This window comes from Vipera berus (assembly GCF_964194415.1).
Source record: "Vipera berus genome assembly, chromosome: 4".
Classification (NCBI taxonomy): Eukaryota; Metazoa; Chordata; class Lepidosauria; order Squamata; family Viperidae; genus Vipera; species Vipera berus.
The window spans coordinates 99,693,862-99,710,594 of NC_138206.1; the positions used below are offsets into that span (position 1 = coordinate 99,693,862).

At 37.2% G+C, this 16,733-nt stretch overlaps 1 protein-coding gene across 12 annotated transcripts in view; it reads left to right on the plus strand.

The window, feature by feature from the left end:
• Nucleotides 1-16,733, plus strand: part of LOC308668222 (WASH complex subunit 2C-like) — a 51,405-nt gene that overhangs the window by 6,340 nt on the left and 28,332 nt on the right. For 8 of the 12 annotated variants that reach the window (XM_081327967.1, XM_081327968.1, XM_081327971.1 and 5 more), the window contains exons 4-13: nucleotides 1,195-1,365; nucleotides 2,337-2,430; nucleotides 5,802-5,857; nucleotides 6,146-6,190; nucleotides 8,109-8,198; nucleotides 10,638-10,719; nucleotides 11,855-11,911; nucleotides 12,585-12,688; nucleotides 15,286-15,358; nucleotides 16,024-16,080. In XM_081327967.1, the coding sequence (XP_081184093.1) occupies nucleotides 1,195-1,365; nucleotides 2,337-2,430; nucleotides 5,802-5,857; nucleotides 6,146-6,190; nucleotides 8,109-8,198; nucleotides 10,638-10,719; nucleotides 11,855-11,911; nucleotides 12,585-12,688; nucleotides 15,286-15,358; nucleotides 16,024-16,080 (829 nt within the window). Of the gene's footprint in view, nucleotides 1-1,194; nucleotides 1,366-2,336; nucleotides 2,431-4,496; nucleotides 4,522-5,801; nucleotides 5,858-6,145; nucleotides 6,191-8,108; nucleotides 8,199-10,637; nucleotides 10,720-11,854; nucleotides 11,912-12,584; nucleotides 12,689-15,285; nucleotides 15,359-16,023; nucleotides 16,081-16,733 lie in introns of those variants that run through there. The other 4 variants (XM_081327973.1, XM_081327977.1, XM_081327978.1 and 1 more) reach the window with 4 other exon arrangements.

Genomic DNA, 16,733 nt, shown 5'->3' on the forward strand with positions numbered 1-16,733 from the left:
CTTTTATTCTGTGTGAATATTCTTGCCTCTCTAATATTCTGTACTTTTACCTTGTGATCTGTAATATTCTGGGCAGAGCGTATACACTGCAATTTTGTGGTCTACTCAGATCATTGAGTAGAATTTTTTTTCCAGAATTTTTCTTTTGTTTATTTAAGTTACCAGTAATTTGAACAGTTTTGCAAGTTGCCTTCTCCTACACTGAATGTTTTGTGTTTTTTAATTTAAAAAGAGATTTTATATTTTACATTTTCTTTTAATATTTTTTTGTTGTTGTTTATTAGATTGGTTTGTCTACCAAGGAAAGGAAAAAGGAGTGAATTCTCTAATGGTGTTTATGCTATATAGCCAGAACATGGCATTTTCTTGTTTTGTATTTTGACTTTTTAATAATCAGGAAAAATAGGATGGGTTGTGTGAGTCCCATCTCTTCCTATTCCTTTCCTGGGAATAGGAAGTAGAAGACTAGTGAGGTGTTCCCTGGAATGTATGTGATGGTACAAGAGTTACTAAACTGCTCTCTTAAAATAGGAGGCCTTATCAAGATACGAAAATCCACAGAGCTTCTAGGAGGGGGGAGAGAATTGCCTATGGGCTCAATCTTTTCACATCTTTGTAGAGGTAGCATTAATTAAATACTAGTCAACTGGATAATTCCTTTTAGCAGAGAGGCTACAAAACTTACTTTTATTTCCAGCTTCTGAATTTAACAGGGTAGCTGGTTAAGTGTTAGGGGACTAAACTATTTGCCTTTGGGGAATAGTAAACTCTAGGTGGTGGACTGAAGACTGGGACACTGCAACTGTCATAAATACATGCCGGTTGCCAAGCGATTGAATTTCGATCATGTGGCCATGGGGATGCTGCAATGGTCATGTGAATAGCAGTCATAACAGTCACTTATTTTGGTGCCCTTGTAACTTTGAATGGTCACTAAATGAATGGTTGTAAATCGAGGACTATATTCTATCCTTCCTTTCCTTGTCTTTTCTAATAGGTTAGTTAGGAATTTGATTCTGTGTCTTAATTTGTAACATTTATGTTTAGATTTGTTGAGTTTTGTGAGGTTAATCACCTCACCTCCATATTTTGTAAATAAGTTTTATTGCGAGTAATTTCAAAGTGATGACCAAAAATTATAACTTCCTCCACTGTATGTGAAAAATATGGGATCTGTATATTTTGATTTTGTAGGAGAAAACCCGTGAACAGAAAGAAGCTGATTTGATTCCCAAGATTCAGGAAGCCATCAATTTTGGGCTGCAGGTATTAGACAGTGCCTTTGAACAACTGGACATCAAAGCAGGGAACTCAGACTCTGAAGAAGAAACCAATGAAAGGATGGAACTAATACTGGAGCCTAAGGTAATGGAACTTGGTATTTCTGGTCACTTCAGTTTCACTGGCTTGACTTAACGCAGTAGTAAAAGCTATTTAATGACCTCAGGCTAATCATGATCTCTTGATACACTGAAGCAAAATGAGGAGACTCCTGCTTAAACTGACTTGTATCAGTTGGTCAGTGATGTTTATATACTCTTGGATCTTATTTTAAAAAAATAATGGGATTGCACTCCATCTTCATTCTGCGACAATTTAATTTCATTTATATATACACATTTTTGAACCATCCATCTCCCTCAGAGAGGGACTCTAAATCTGTCATATATTTAAATTAAGTTACCTTATTCAATCAGTGCAGATCAATTTGTTAATGTATTACTCAGGCAGGCACAATCGTTAAAAAATATGCTTATATGGTACTTTGCTAGCATGTCCTTGGTCTGCTTTCCTTTGTTTGTTTTCCCATAATTGTACTTGTAGACTACTCCTTCCCATTTTTATAAATTAATGAAAACTACCTCTCAGCGTTGTTCAGAAAAGCATATTTTCTTTGCTTGTAAGAGCTAAACTATAGGTAGTCCTCAACTTACTACCATTTACCTAACAATGGCCTTCCAAAAACTGCTGTGACCTAAATTCAAACTTAAAACTATTGTCCTGCCTTCCACAGTCACACGATCACAATTTGGGATTGTTTTGTTTTTTTTGGCAGTGTTAAACTCCTCCCTTGTAGCAGACAAAGCATCCCTTTTTGTTTGTAGTCTGTACAGTTCCCCCAAAGAACAACCCATAGGCTCCCTTCCATCCGAGTCCTAACACTATTAAATAAACTATTTAAAAAGGTAGATGGGGATGGTGGTGGTGTATGTTTCAAACCATTTTTCTCCTATTTTATTGTCCTGTGATTAGCCATCAAAGAGTACAGTTGTGCAGATTGTTATATTTTGAAGTTTAATCTTTAAAAAGTGTTTTAAATTTAAAAAAATTTACAGGATCTTTATGTTGATCGACCTTTGCCATACTTAATTGGCTCCCAGCTGTTTATGGAACAAGATGATGTTGGGCTTGGTGATCCTTCCACTGAAGGTAGGTGAAAGAATTAGTAATAAAATGTTTACAGGTTAATTTATTTTTAAGGCTTATTATAGGCCACTTACTATTCATTAGGGCCAGTGTAGTGGCTCAGCAGTTAAGACACTGGGCTTGTTGGCTAGAAAACTAACAGTCCAGGTTTGTGACCTGAGCTCCTGTCCTTACCCTAGCTCCTGCCAACCTAGCAGTTCAAAAGCATGTAACTGTAAGTAGATAAATAGGTACCACTTCGATGAGAAGGTAACAGCACTCTGTGACATCAGGCTGGCCACATCGCTGTAGAAACGTCTTTGGACAACAGTGTCAAAAGAAGATGCCCCTTATAGTTAGCAACGATTAGCGGAGTAAAATCGCAGGGACTCCCTACTATTCACTAGGTATGTGCAAAATATTTAATCTTTAGTGACGGAATATTCCAGAGAACTCTAGAGTATTCTGTCCTGTGATGATTTAGCTGTTCTGAGGATGATTTAGCAATTTTCTGGAAATACACTTAATCATAATATGGGATGGAACACATCCAAAACACCATGAACCATTCTCTCCCTCTCCCTCTCCCTCTCCCTCTCCCTCTCCCTCTCTCTCTCTCTCTCTCTCTCTCCCCCTCTCCCTCTCCCTCTCCCTCTCCCTCCCCCCTTCTCCCCCCTCTCTCTGTGTGTATGTGTGTGTGTATGTGTGTATATAAAAAGAAAGATTGAAATAAAGAAAAATATATATAAAAAGTGACTTCCAATCTTTATCATAAGTATGAACAGGTTTGATAGCTTTTCACCTCTATAGGAGATGAACAGTTTGTAACTTCTTTCCAGAACAGATATAGCTATATGTTCTTTCCATAACCCATCTGTTATCTATAAATAAATCCATAAGGCTTCTACTTTTCAATCTGCATTGGCATAAAGTCTATAAAAAAGCTTCCAAAATTTCATAAAACTGTCTTATTTTAATTCTGATCAAATAAACCAAATTTATATTCCTTTTGCTTCTGAAAATCTTAACTTTTAATTTATTCATATATTGTCATGGAATTTTATCTCTCAAATTCTTCTTTGTCCTATTCCATAGACTTCTCCGAGGCTTTAACAAGCCTCTTTGCATATCCACTAAAGAGTCCTTATCCAAGTAATCTTTTGATCTGTGATTTGTGTTTCCACTTTAAGTGCCTTCACAATCTTATAATCCACACTTTAAATATATAGTATTTCTGATTCTACTGTATCCGCATCAAGCAACATTTGTTTCATATCTGTCATTCCTTCATTAACATTCCTTAGACATAATCCATTGATTGAAGCAGACATCATTCCTGGTGTTATTGATATTGTGGCTACCAATTTCTGCCCCCATTATCCAAAGGGCTTTAATATTTCAAATGTAGTGGGGATTTTTTTGTCATTTTGTAAATCTTAATCCTAATCAAAACCAAAGGGAGATTTGTTTTCATCCTGCCTGGAATTTCTAGTTCTCTCTTTTGTTCAATTAAAATCATACTCTAATCATAAAATCTCTTGTTATAATTTGTAGTAGACAAAATTATTTTTATTTCCAATGAAAAGCTTTATTTTATATAATAATTCCAAAATTATAGAATAGAAGGTTCAATATTCCAATTTATTTGGATCTTGAACTCATTTATAACAGTCTTGGTTCAAAATCTTATTTACTTTTTGCTGTTTATTTCAAATTATTACACTTATAATTTTTCTTCCCGGCCAATTCACAGCACAGGACAATTAGCCGTGCATCCTGAAGGTTATTCAGAGTCAACGTTATTCAAACTTATTCTTTTCCTTGGGGATATATACATATTATCTGAAAGGAAATAAGTTCCAGTGGCTGGCTGGCTGGCTGAGAGGTTTTCCAGCAAGGCAAAGAAAGTCTCTCCCTTTCCCCCCCCTCCCCCTTGGCATGCAGATTGGCTACCTGGACATGTGGCTAATTGTCCTGCACTGAGAATTGGCCGGGAACTGGTGTCCCTCAGCAAATCACCTGGCATGATTTGGGGCAGGGGGAGGAGTGACAGGGGACCAGTGCTGGAGGAGGAAGAGCACTGGCAGAGGGCCAGTCAATAATGAATGCCCGTTGGTAGGTTGACTGTGGCGGGGAGCCTGGGGTGAAGTTGGTGCAGCATTGTGGCCATGGCCAATTGTCCCATTCTGCACCAATTGACTTTTTAAATTGGTTGTTTCATAGATCTCTGATTGCTTTAAGATGATTAGATAAGTCATTTCCAAAAGTGATTAGGTTAGCAAATTTAGCATCTTTTAAAAGGCTGCACTGTGGTTGAGTTTGATGATTAATCCCCTCATCTCCCAGCATTGAAACCATGGGAGACCACTATTCTACACTGTCTGGAGCAGCCATCCGCAGCACATGTTGGCAATCACAGAACGTTGCTGACTTTAGTCTTTTTGCACTGAACCCATTTCTTTCTCTTTTCTAAAAAAACTAACCTTAGAAATTTAATACAGAAATGGCTTGGGTTAGGGCCTAGGGAGACAATTTTGGGTATACTTGCTATATTTATGAGTACGGTTTTTTAAATTAAAAAAACATAATTCAAAAGACAATGCAAAATATTTTTAAAAAATGAAAGATGGAGAAAGGTATATTCAGGTACCAGCTTTTTACATACTTACTAGATAGAACAGGGCTCTTCAAACTTGGCCCTTTTATGACTTGTGGACTTCAACTCCCAGAATTCCTCAGCCTCATTTCTGGCTGAGGAATTCTGGGAGTTGAAGTCCACAAGTCATAAAAGGGCCAAGTTTGAATACCCCAGATATAGAATGTTGGAGAGTTATAATTTCCATAAATAAAGGTAAACATATCTGATAATAAAGGCAAGACACAAGTAAATAAAAATAAATAAATAAATAAATTCCTCAAATAGAGAAAGGCATTTGGGATATAGGTAGTCTCTGACTTGCAACCATTCATTTAGTAACTGTTCAAAGTTACAGTGACATTGAAAAAAAGTGACTTACGACTGTTTTTCACACTTCATGACCGTTGCAACATCCCCATAGTCATGTGATCAAAAGTTGAACGCTTTGCAACTGGCATGTATTTATGACAGTTGCAGTGTCCCGGGGTCATGTGGCCACCTTTTCTGACCTTCTGAGCAGCAAGTTGATGGAGAAGCCAGATTCACTTAAGAACTGTGTTACTAGCATAACAACTGACAGTGATTCACTTAACAATTATGGCAAGAGAGACTGTCAAATGGGGCAAAACTCAACTGTCTTGCTGAGCAACAGAAATGTTGGTTTCAGTTGTGGCTATAAGGTTGAGGACTATCTGTATAACCGGTTAAAGAAACAACGCACAAATCTTGTCTTTTCCCTTCATCTATGGAACAAAAGGTTCAGTGGATGGTGACCATGGAAGCCTAATGGACAGTGAAGGAAAAGAAGAAGAGGTGAGTAGACTTATGATCTCTGGATGAATTTTAGAATAGCTTCTAAATATAAACTTCTAGGGTTCTGGGAAATTTAGATATTTATCAGTTTACTATATTGGTGAGAATATTTTTAATTAAATTAAATATAAATTAAATGCTTATTATCCCTAGCATATATGAAAACAATTGAGATAGTGTTTCAGAAGAATTGCATAGAAGTCCAACGCAGTGTTGACAGCATGCTGTCAAGTCGAGTGCCACTTTTCTTAAATGTGGGGGTTTTTGTTTTGTTTTTTTACTTCTCAGGAACTGGAAGAATTTGGGACTATAAGTGATGAAGATCAGAAACAGGTATGAAATGCATTTTGTCAGGTTTCGGTTCTCCAACTTGCCATTAGGTTGAGAAAATATGTAGCATGAGAAAATATATTGATAAGATGCTGGTGACCAAAACAAGTTTTCCTTCCTTATTTAAGTGTAAGAATCTATCTTAAGTGGTCCTGTACCCCATACTGGATAGAGGAGATAAGTGTAAGGTGCATTTCTTTTTCTCCACCTCAATCTGTCCCCAGACTGTTTTATTGCTAGGCATCCAGATTGAAAATTATGGTCTGCTGAGGTCATTTCAACAGTTGTTTTTAACCAGTTACTGTTGTCTCTCCATTCTTTTCCTGAAGCCATATTCAAAATGTCTAAGTCTGCTTTGCTGTGTAACGTGGTTCTTAAATTTGTCTGAATGTCCAATGGACATTTAGTTGAACCAGGACTAAAAAGCTGACAATTTCTGGATTGTATATAGATAAAAGTTAAGCTGTGGTGACAAGATTTTTTTGATTTGTAACTTTATAAGGAGGTGAAAAGTTATTATGGGTAGTCTTCAAGGTATGACAGGTCACTTCAAAGTTACAACAGATGGCCCCAAATTACAACCCTGTTTCAAAGTTACAGTGGCTGCGGCACACACCCCTCCCCTCCCATTCTGCCCTGACGAGGTCTAAGCCCTATGCCTCCTGGAAGTAGCAGCCATTTTCAGCCCTCTGACAATTGCTTGCAGGAATGGCAGCTACTTTCAGAACTTTTTGCCCTGATCAGCTGGCCATTGGGGGATTACAAACCCTCTCCTGGCTCTTGTTAGGCTTTGAGAAGGCGGCAGCTTCAGGACAAGCTGCTCAAAACTTTGCCATTGCTTTAACTTCCTCCTTCCCCCAGAAAGCCACATTTCCTCAGTTAACAAAAAAAGCTGGGATAGACTTGTTGATCTTTCTCACCCACCAGCCCCAATTAGGTGCTAAAACTAAACTCTCCGCCTCTGCCCTGCAATCTCTTAAAAGCCTCATTTGCTAAGTTACTGCATACCTAGAAAGAGGGTGACAAAATCTGTAAGTGACTTGCTTTGACTCCAGACTGAAGAGTAAGAGAAAAGGAAGCAAGCAAGCAAAGCAAATCTTTCTGTAGTTTTTTGCCTCGAGGATCTGAAGAAAAAGCTCAAAAGTATAGGTAGCCAAAGCACAAACATGCAGCAAACCACCATGGCAGAAGATGGGTCTTAAAGAGAGTTATATAGGCAGAAAAGAGCTTTCCAAAGGTTTCCAAGCTCTTTGCTGCCTACCCGAATCACTTTAGGATCCAGCTTTGCTGTACATTTCTGCTTTAGCTTGTGGGCTTTTCCTTCCGGTTCTGAACACTACAGAAAGATTTTATTTGCTTGCTTAATTTCCTTTGTACCATAAGTACTTATGAGGTTCAATAGCCACACCAGCTGCTTCTGTAATTGATGGTCTGCCATTTGGAAATTATATCCTTTCTGTTATGATAGGCAGTTTGTTTGATAATCTAATTTGAAGTTTGGAAATGCATGTCCACCTCTTTTAGCATCATTTTTCAAGATGGAATGCTTGTTATCTCAATACTTTTGTCAGTTATTTTTCTGCCTCTATACAACCTTCCAGCAGTTTTATCCATTTTTTATCTGTTCTTTGCAATCTCCTCACTGATATTATCATTTTCATTTTGACTAGAGATAGAAAATAGAATCCATGTAGCTTAGTGATGAAATAAGAATTTGATTCTAAGCATTAATGCTGATAGTGTTTTGAAGAGACTTTTGGCATAATAAGCAGAAGCATTCAATAAGAAGGCAAAGCAATATGTTCTGGATATTCTTTCACAAACAAAGGAAGACATTAAGTCAAAAGCTGGCTAGATCTATTTCGCTGTAGGAAATTTTTTTCTCAGTTGCAGGGAAACATACATTATTATTTTTTTCCAGAGAACAGTACTAATGAGTGATGAAGATGAAGATATTTTTGGTGACTATGAAAAAGAGGAAGAGGGTGACCTAGAAGAAAATACAACATTGGTAAGAAATTGCTGCTCAACAGCATCACCAGTTTTATGAGAAAGTGTTAATAAAGCATATCAGTAAAATACTTAAAGCATGGATTATAGCACTGAAAAATACATGTGATGAGTGAAATGGTTGTTCATAAAATACTTGTTCTAGTAGTAGTGTATTGTACCAACTTTGGTAATATCCCAGATATTTTAGGATTTCCTCCTTTTGCCAATTCTACACCTGCTATTCTTTCTCCTATGACCATTATGTTGTATAATCTTCTTAGCAAAGCATAATACAAAAATACATTGCTTATTTGAGGGTCAGCTTGAGTACAGGGATACACAAAGAGCTAGTTCATTACATTTTTCCATATTTGTGCTGTTGGTATCAAAACTGTCCTGGGCAGAGCAGAAAAACAAAACATAAAACATAATACTCCAATCAGTTAAAAGAACAAAGTCTGGTCCTCTGTGAAAATGTTTTACCAATATGATTCATATACTTATGCTAGGGTCCATTAACATCTCCAATGCTTTGGAAAAGCCAAGTCTTCATGGCCTTCCAGAAGGCCAGCAAGATTGGGGCTATCTGAATTTCAAAGGAGGCTATCCATAATGCAGGTACAATGACAGAGAAGGTGCTCTACTTAGGACACCAGGTAGGATGACTTCACTGAACCTGAAGAACTGCTGGATCTCTTCAGACAAACAGAAACTACTGAGTATTGCAAGCAACTAGGGCCGATGCCATATAGCATTTTAAAGATGACAACCAGAAATTGAATTGTACCCAGAGGTTTACTAGAAGCCAGTAAATTCACAAAGCAATGTTACATCTACTGGGTATGCTCAATACTGCATGTATCTACTATATTCTAGACCAGCTGAACTTCCACATTTTCAAGGGTAGAACCACAGAATGCAAGCAGGAGATAATTAGTAATGAGTAGTGTCTCTCTTTAGGAAGGGAGTTAGAGGGTCAGTTATACTGGACTTAATTCTTATTAACAAAGATGAAATGATAGAGGAGGTTGAAATTGCAGGAATTTTGGGGGAGAGTGATCATATCATATTGGAATTCAATATAATGCAGAAACAAGCAATAAAACAAAATCAAACTAGTGTCTTAGAGTTTAAAACAGCTGATTTCAACAAACAGAGCTTGGGAAGGATTCCATAGATAAAAATCTTAAAGGAGAAAACAACTCAAGAAGTTTGGGAAACTGAAAAATGTGATTATAAAAGCCCATTCCACCACAATGCCACTGGAAAAAAAAACAAATCCAAGAAGAAATCAGCATGCATAAAGAACTCTGATAAACTGAAAAACAAAAAGGATAAGTATAAAAAATGGAAAGACAGACACATAACTAAAGAAGAATACCAGCATATAGCCTGAATCTGCAAATATGAAGTTAGAAAAGGTTCAGAATCAATTAAGACTTGAAACAAAGCCTAACATCAGTACTTGAGAAGATCCTGGAAAAGATAATCAAGTAACAGTTCTGCTTGAAGCAACCAAAGTTATAACCAAAAGCCAACTATCAAAAAAAAAGTTCATGCCAAACAAATCTTATTCTTTGACAAAGTGACTAAATTAGTGGACCAGAGAAATGCTGTGGATATAGTATATTTGGAGTTTAGTAAAGCATTTGACAAAGTAGACCACAACCTTCTTAGTAAGGTAGAAAAATGTGGGATAGACAGCATCACCACCAGATGGATTTGTAACTGGCTGACAAACCACACTCAACATATAGTCCTTAATGGAACTACATCTGAATGGAGGGAAGTAAGCAGTGATGTACCCCAAAGTTCTGTCTTAGGCCTAATGTTTTTCAATATCTTCATAAATGATTTAGATGAGGGAATAGAGGGGAAACTCGTCAAATTTGTAGACGACAAGCTGACAGGAATAGCCAACACCCCAGAAGATAGTCTCAAGATCCAGAAAGATCTTGAAAGACTTGCACACTGGGCCCTATCTAACAAAATTAAATTAAATTTTGAAAAATGTAAACTTTTAGACTTGGACAAGAAAAACCAAATGTACAGGTATAGAATAGGTGGAACCTGGCTAAACAGCAGTGATTGTGAGAGGGATCTAGGAGTCCTAGTAAACAATCACTGAAATATGAGCCAGCAGTGTGCTTCAGACACCAAAAAAGCCAATGCAATCCTAGGCTGTATTAGTAGAGGGATAGTGAAGTGTTAGTACCACTTTATAAAACTTTGGTAAGACCATACTTGGAATACTGCATCCAGTTCTGGATTCCTAGACCCATCTTGCAGTTGCTTCCATGTGCTCCTATTAGTTTGAAAGTTGTGTTTTCCCCTCTAACATTTCCTAGCCTATAATATGTCTGGCTTTAAGTAATTTATGAAGAAACTTTAAAAAAAAATAACAGTGTGCCTCATCTCCCTCTAACCCATTTCAACTTCCCTGTTTGGAACTCAAAAGAAAAGACCTACATCGTTTACTGATGAGCTTGCAGCCCGAATCAAAAGGGAGGAGCTAAGTAAAGAACAGAAAGAACAATTACGTAAGCAATTCCACGTATCTTTTTTTTTGCGTTTGCTTCATAAACTATGATAGAAAATGTTATTCTAATAATATTTTTAAAACAATCTTTATTTCCAGTAAATTGTTATACTACAATTTAGCTTTTTGATGTATTTTCATTAATGCTCACTGGTATCAAGGAGAATTATTTAAATGTATCTTACACTTTATAATATATAGTAGATCAAGAAATTACTTATTTAAATAACCTGTTTCTATTATGAAAACTATTCTTTGTTCAAAGTTAAATGTAATTTTTTGTTAAAAGTATATCCGATACATCCAAACTCAAAAAAGAAATATTTTTTTCCCCTGACAGAGATTCAGCAAAGGTTATTTTATTACTTAATTGTAGATTAGTTGGACTCTGGAGGAAAAAAAGAAAATAATAATCTGGCAAGACCTCTTCCAACCTGTTCTCCAGATAGTTGGGACTGACCACTTAGCTGTGGTCAATAAAATCGGATTGATCTGATAATAACAAGATAAAACAAGTCAGAATGATTAGGATATTTAGTAAAGAATGGCGATTCCTGACAAATATCTGCAAAATGGTAACAATACAAAATAACATGTTCCACCGTTTCAGTTACTCCTCTACCACATGGACTCAGTCTCTTTTCAGAAAGGATCTTTCAGTATATCTTTTCAGTAACAGCTGTTGGGAGGACATTAAACCTAGCCAGGGATAAATCCATTCCAAATTTTGGAATCATTATGTGGCTAAGGTATTCTAGCTAATTGAAGAAGGTGTGCAGAGTAGGCCAAGAAAATGTTTCTAGGTAGAATTGATAAGTCTGCTTTGCAGCTGTAAGTCAGTGGCCCATTTTAAGGTCAGGTAGTGTGTGTGAGATCATAGCCCATTAGGGTAATGGCTAGCCATGAAAAGCCATAAAATTGCAGTTTGGCGTGTATTGTCTGGCACTAGAAAGACTGAAAGCTATCAATCATAATTAAAGGGGCAAAGCCAGTGGAAAAAAGAGAGCTTAAATCTATAGGAAAAAATGAAAAGTCAGGCAGATGACAACTTTTCTGTTCATTGCACTTTTAAATGCTTCATATGCAATGCAGTTGTGAAGAAGAAAAATGATCATAAATATTTTCTTCCTGAACAGATACGAAAAATAAGACTACAATCCCTATTAAGGAAGATGTTAATGTTCACTCAGATGGTAAGTTGGGGCGTGGGGGGGTTGTCTTTAGGAGCTGCATTTCCTATGAGGAATGAAGACATGAGAGCAACCTCATTTAGGAGGATGAAGGATGATTTTAGGTATGTTCACCACCTTGAGTTATAAAAATAATAAATGCAGGATAAAAATAAATTCTGAATCAGCCATTTTCTAAGGTTCTGAATGTGCTTACTGTTGAATGGTATTATGCCTTGGAAATATTGTGCCTTCACTTTTATAATTTATATTCAGACAAAGTCAGATCATATGAAAAAGCTGTGTGAAGTTGCATGCCTTTTGTTATCGTATATTTTAATTATTTTGTTGACTTTAAGGTCTTTTCTCATAGAAACCTCTTTTCAGTACATTTTCAAGTGCTATGCAAACTACTAGAAGCTGAAAAATAACACAATATCTTGACATTCTTGCTTTCTCAATTAATTGGATAGAAAGAAATCTGAGTTTTGAATCCCCCAAAATTATCCAGGAGATTGTATAAACACAGCTTCTGTGGCTCCTTTGCTCTCATCTTCTGTGGAATGGGTAGTAGGTGCAGTCTATGGAAAACTTCAGTAGGGAAAGTTTACTCCTAATCATACTATCTTACTATCTATCTGAGAACTTCATAACTGCCTTTTTTAGCTCCTTTGATGAAAACATTATCTTATTCTAGATGAGGATATCTTTAAACCTCCCAAGATGACAGATGAAGATTTCTCACCATTTGGTTCTAAAGATGGCCTCTTCAGTGGTGGGACAGGACTCTTCGATGATGAGGTTAATATGTGGTTTGTATATTCCTTTAGGGAACTAGCTAGGGACATGCACCTATTTGCATGCAAGGCAGAAAGCTACTTTGAACCTAGGTGCCACTATCTCCAGGAAGAGGCAAATGCATCCATGCCCCCCCCCAAAAGATTGTAGGATATAATAAATTACTGCAGTAGGATGAAAACAATCACTGCAGCCTAATTTGTCTTCTTTGATGCCTACTTGATTCAGGCACATATTTTCCCGGAATCATATAGCTAACATGTAAGCATAGAAAGGGACATGGCTTCTTTCAAGAGGGGTTGAGAGGAGCACCCTTATGCCCTCTAAGGCCCCTTTTTCCTACTTCATATCTAAATAGTTGTATGTCCTGAGAACTAGGCAAAAAGGCTTGATGTCACCTCTGCTCTTCTATGCTATATGGTTGTCTCAAAAGAATATAACCTGTACTTCATTTGATTATATTATAGTATTTTTTTAAGATTTGGTTTCCACAGGATGGATCTTCTATCCCTCAGAACATTAGAATCCTGTTCTGAACAAAGTTAAGCAGGAAACAACATGTTTCTCACTTGGTTATAACCTTGGTCATAAATCAGATATAATTGAAGGAGTGTGAATTAGGTAGAGGATGGTATGCAGAAAGAATGTTTTGTCTATAACTTATAGTTATACAGTTTTACCAACTAAAGAGAGCAGGCCTGTTATTCCTGAAGTCCCAGGGCTTAGGGCTAATGAGGTCTACAAGATCTAGGCAAGTCAGTTTGGTGTAGTGCCAAATGTGCTGGCCTAAAAGGCAGGAGACCATGAATTGTGAGGCTCCTTTAGGCATAAAAGCTAAGTAGATGACCAGTCCCTCTCTTAGCCCAACCCACCTTACAAAGCTGTTGTTGTGGGGAAAATAAGAGGCAGGAGTATTAGAAATGTTTTCAATCTTGAGTTGACCAAATAAGGTTTTTTTGAAAAGGCAGGATAAAAATACCTAATCTGTGTACTGTAAGCAAAATCTGTTTGCGGAGCAAGGCAGCAAGAAGAAGTAACATAAGTCAAGAAGTACGAAAATTATTTCCAATAAAGTGGAAGGGAAATCTGAGAGATCCTCTTACAGTATATGTGTTCCTATAGCACTTGCCTTCTGAATATTAACCCACCTGAGAGATGTCTAGTCCACATTCTGACTATATTTAAAAGAGAATCAAATACCTGGCTTGTTCTTCAGACCTTGGATTACAGTCATTGGCAGATAGAACAGGTACACGAGTCAAAATAGGCAAGGAAATAGAAAGAAAATTCTCCCTGGACAAGTACAAATCACCTGGGCCAAATGGTTTGCGTCCCAGAATTTGGAAGGAGTGACAGATGTAACCTCAGAGCCACTGAATGTAATCTTTCAAAGATCCTGTATCACAGGGGAACTAGCAGAGGACTGGAAAAGACCCAATGTGGTACCAATCTACAAAAAGGGGGGAAATGGATCCAGGATATTGTAGACCCATCAGCTTGACATCAATACCTGTGAAAAAAAATGTTCACTAGAAGTCAGCATGGGTTTGTTAAAAACAGGTCATGCTAGACCAGACATGTCGAACACAAGGCCCGGCGGCCAGATCCGGCCCACTAAGTGGTTCCATGTGGCCCCCGAAGCCATCCTGGAAACAGTGAGGGAACGGTCCCCGCTGCCTTGGCCCTGGCCCAGAGACCCTCCTTCTGCAAGAGACCCCCAGATCTGTCCCACTCCTGCCCAGGCCCCCATAGGCACCCTTGGTGCCAATGATGTAGAGCTGGCCATGCCCACCCAGTAGGCCATACGCACTCCAGCTACGTCCACCCAGTAGGCTGCACCCACCCTGGCCATACCCACCTGGCCCCCCAAGGGCAACCACAATGCTGATGTGGCCCTCAATGAAATTGAGTTTGACACCCCTGTGCTAGACTAACCTTATATCCTTTTTTGATAAAGTTACAAAATTAGTGGACTAGCAAAGTGCACAGGAAGAGCTTTTCTACTGCTCAGAAACGTTGTGTTTGCCAGCTTTGTAGCTAGAAAGGTAGCAAGCGTGATTTTTTTGAACATCAAAAATGCTGAAAAGTTTCAGATTTTCAAGGTGAGGACTAGTCATCAGTTGCTTTTTCCAGAGCCATCCTAACTTCAAATAGTTGCTAAATGAAAGGTCACAAGTCAAGAAGTAACTGTAATGACAAGCCACATTGTGGTATTCTTTGTGTGCAAACTAGGCTATTATGACTTGCTTAACAACCATGACTTTTTTAAAAAAATGTGGCTTTGTGAACACAATTTTTGTCTAGATTATACATATATTTATATTTTATAGTGTCTTGGATTCTAGAGGGATCTCACACCAAAGTTTGATGAAATTTAAAGTTAACTGCTTCTTTCACATTATAAACTACATTTCATTATGAGCTCTAAATTCCTGTTATATGTGCATGCCTAATAAGTAGTCAGAAACTGAAAATTTGTTATATGTGAAATTATGTATAAAAATAATTTTGAGTGTTTTTTGCAGTACTTGATGGTCTATTATTCTGTTTTCTGAATATAAAATACATTATGTTATGAGTTATATTCTATTTCCAACCAGAAGGATTTTTTTGCTGAATTGCCAAAAGAGGAAGATTCAAAGGAAAAAGAAACACGAATCCCAATAAATGATGGTAAGAATTTTTATAAAACTTGAAGATTTAACAGACTAACACAAGAAAATTCTGCAGTTCATATGGTAAAGATGGTCTTTTTTAAAAGTTCCTTTGAAAGTATATTGATACAAACTTGATCTGATCCTAGATGAGAATATATTTAAGCCCCCCTCCCCCAGTTTAGTAAAAAGTACTGTAGAATGCAGCTTTATTTTTGAAGTGTAACTATAAAATGTGGTTACACCCCCCCCAAAAGAGCCTTTCATTGATTCTCATGGGTTAGATGTAAACCTTTACCTTTAACACTCTTCATTGGCACCTGTTGCATTGGTAACAGAGCTTCCATGTCTCCATGAGGGGCATCTTCCTTAGGCTCTATACAATGAGATTTCACTGTTTCCTTGGCCCTTATATTCCATCTACCCACGATGATAGGAATCATATTAGACAGCACCATATTCACTTCATCCTCGGGTAAAAGGACTCCCAGCAGACACAGTTGTAAGACACATCATCTTACAATTGTAATATTGTCAAGTGTCACACCTGTAACAATGTAAGATGTCATCTCTGTGCCCATGAACAGTCAAGAATAAGGCAAATACATACGTAAAGGCATAGTTATAGAAAAAGAGGTTGACTTTAGGAAAGTTTCGATTTGATCCATTTTCTATGCTTTTTAGAACCTTCATTAAAAGCAGTAAAGAAAGTTCCTCCTGGAGCAGTTTCTCTCTTTCCAGGTATGGATAATAAAAAATTGACCAATGATCTGCATTGTTTTAATCTTTAAGTTTACTTAATTGACCTTGAACTACACTAATTCGTAAATATGTCTGTACAATGGAATCTTCAAATCATTTAGCTTCATTACAGAAGCAAGCTATTTTTGATCCTTTAGTTGATCTAAACAAGTGGCACTTGCATTTTCTGTATATACAGTAGATTCAGCTTTAAACATCATACTAAAAATAAAGTTTTCTTATTTTTAGTTTCATGTATGAAGCAACCCAGTTGTGCTTTCAGTAAATTGTGTTTAAACAAATGATGGCTTAAGTAGATAGATGATTTTGATCAGCGACCTCTACTGAACAGCTATTAGCAATAGCAGTTAGACTTATACATCACATCATAATACTTTATAGTGCTCTCTAAGTGGTTTACAACATCAGCATATTCCCTCCCCCACTCCAACAATCTGGGTCTTCATTTTACCGACCTCAGAAGGATGGAAGGATGAATCAACCTTGAGCGAGTTAGGATTAAACTCCTGGCAGAGAGCAGAGTTGGTCTGCAATACTGCATTCTAAACATTGTATCTATATCTATTTATCATATTGTGGAATCATTCATTTCCCTCACAGAGGGATCTGGGACTGTGGGATGCTGCAACCAG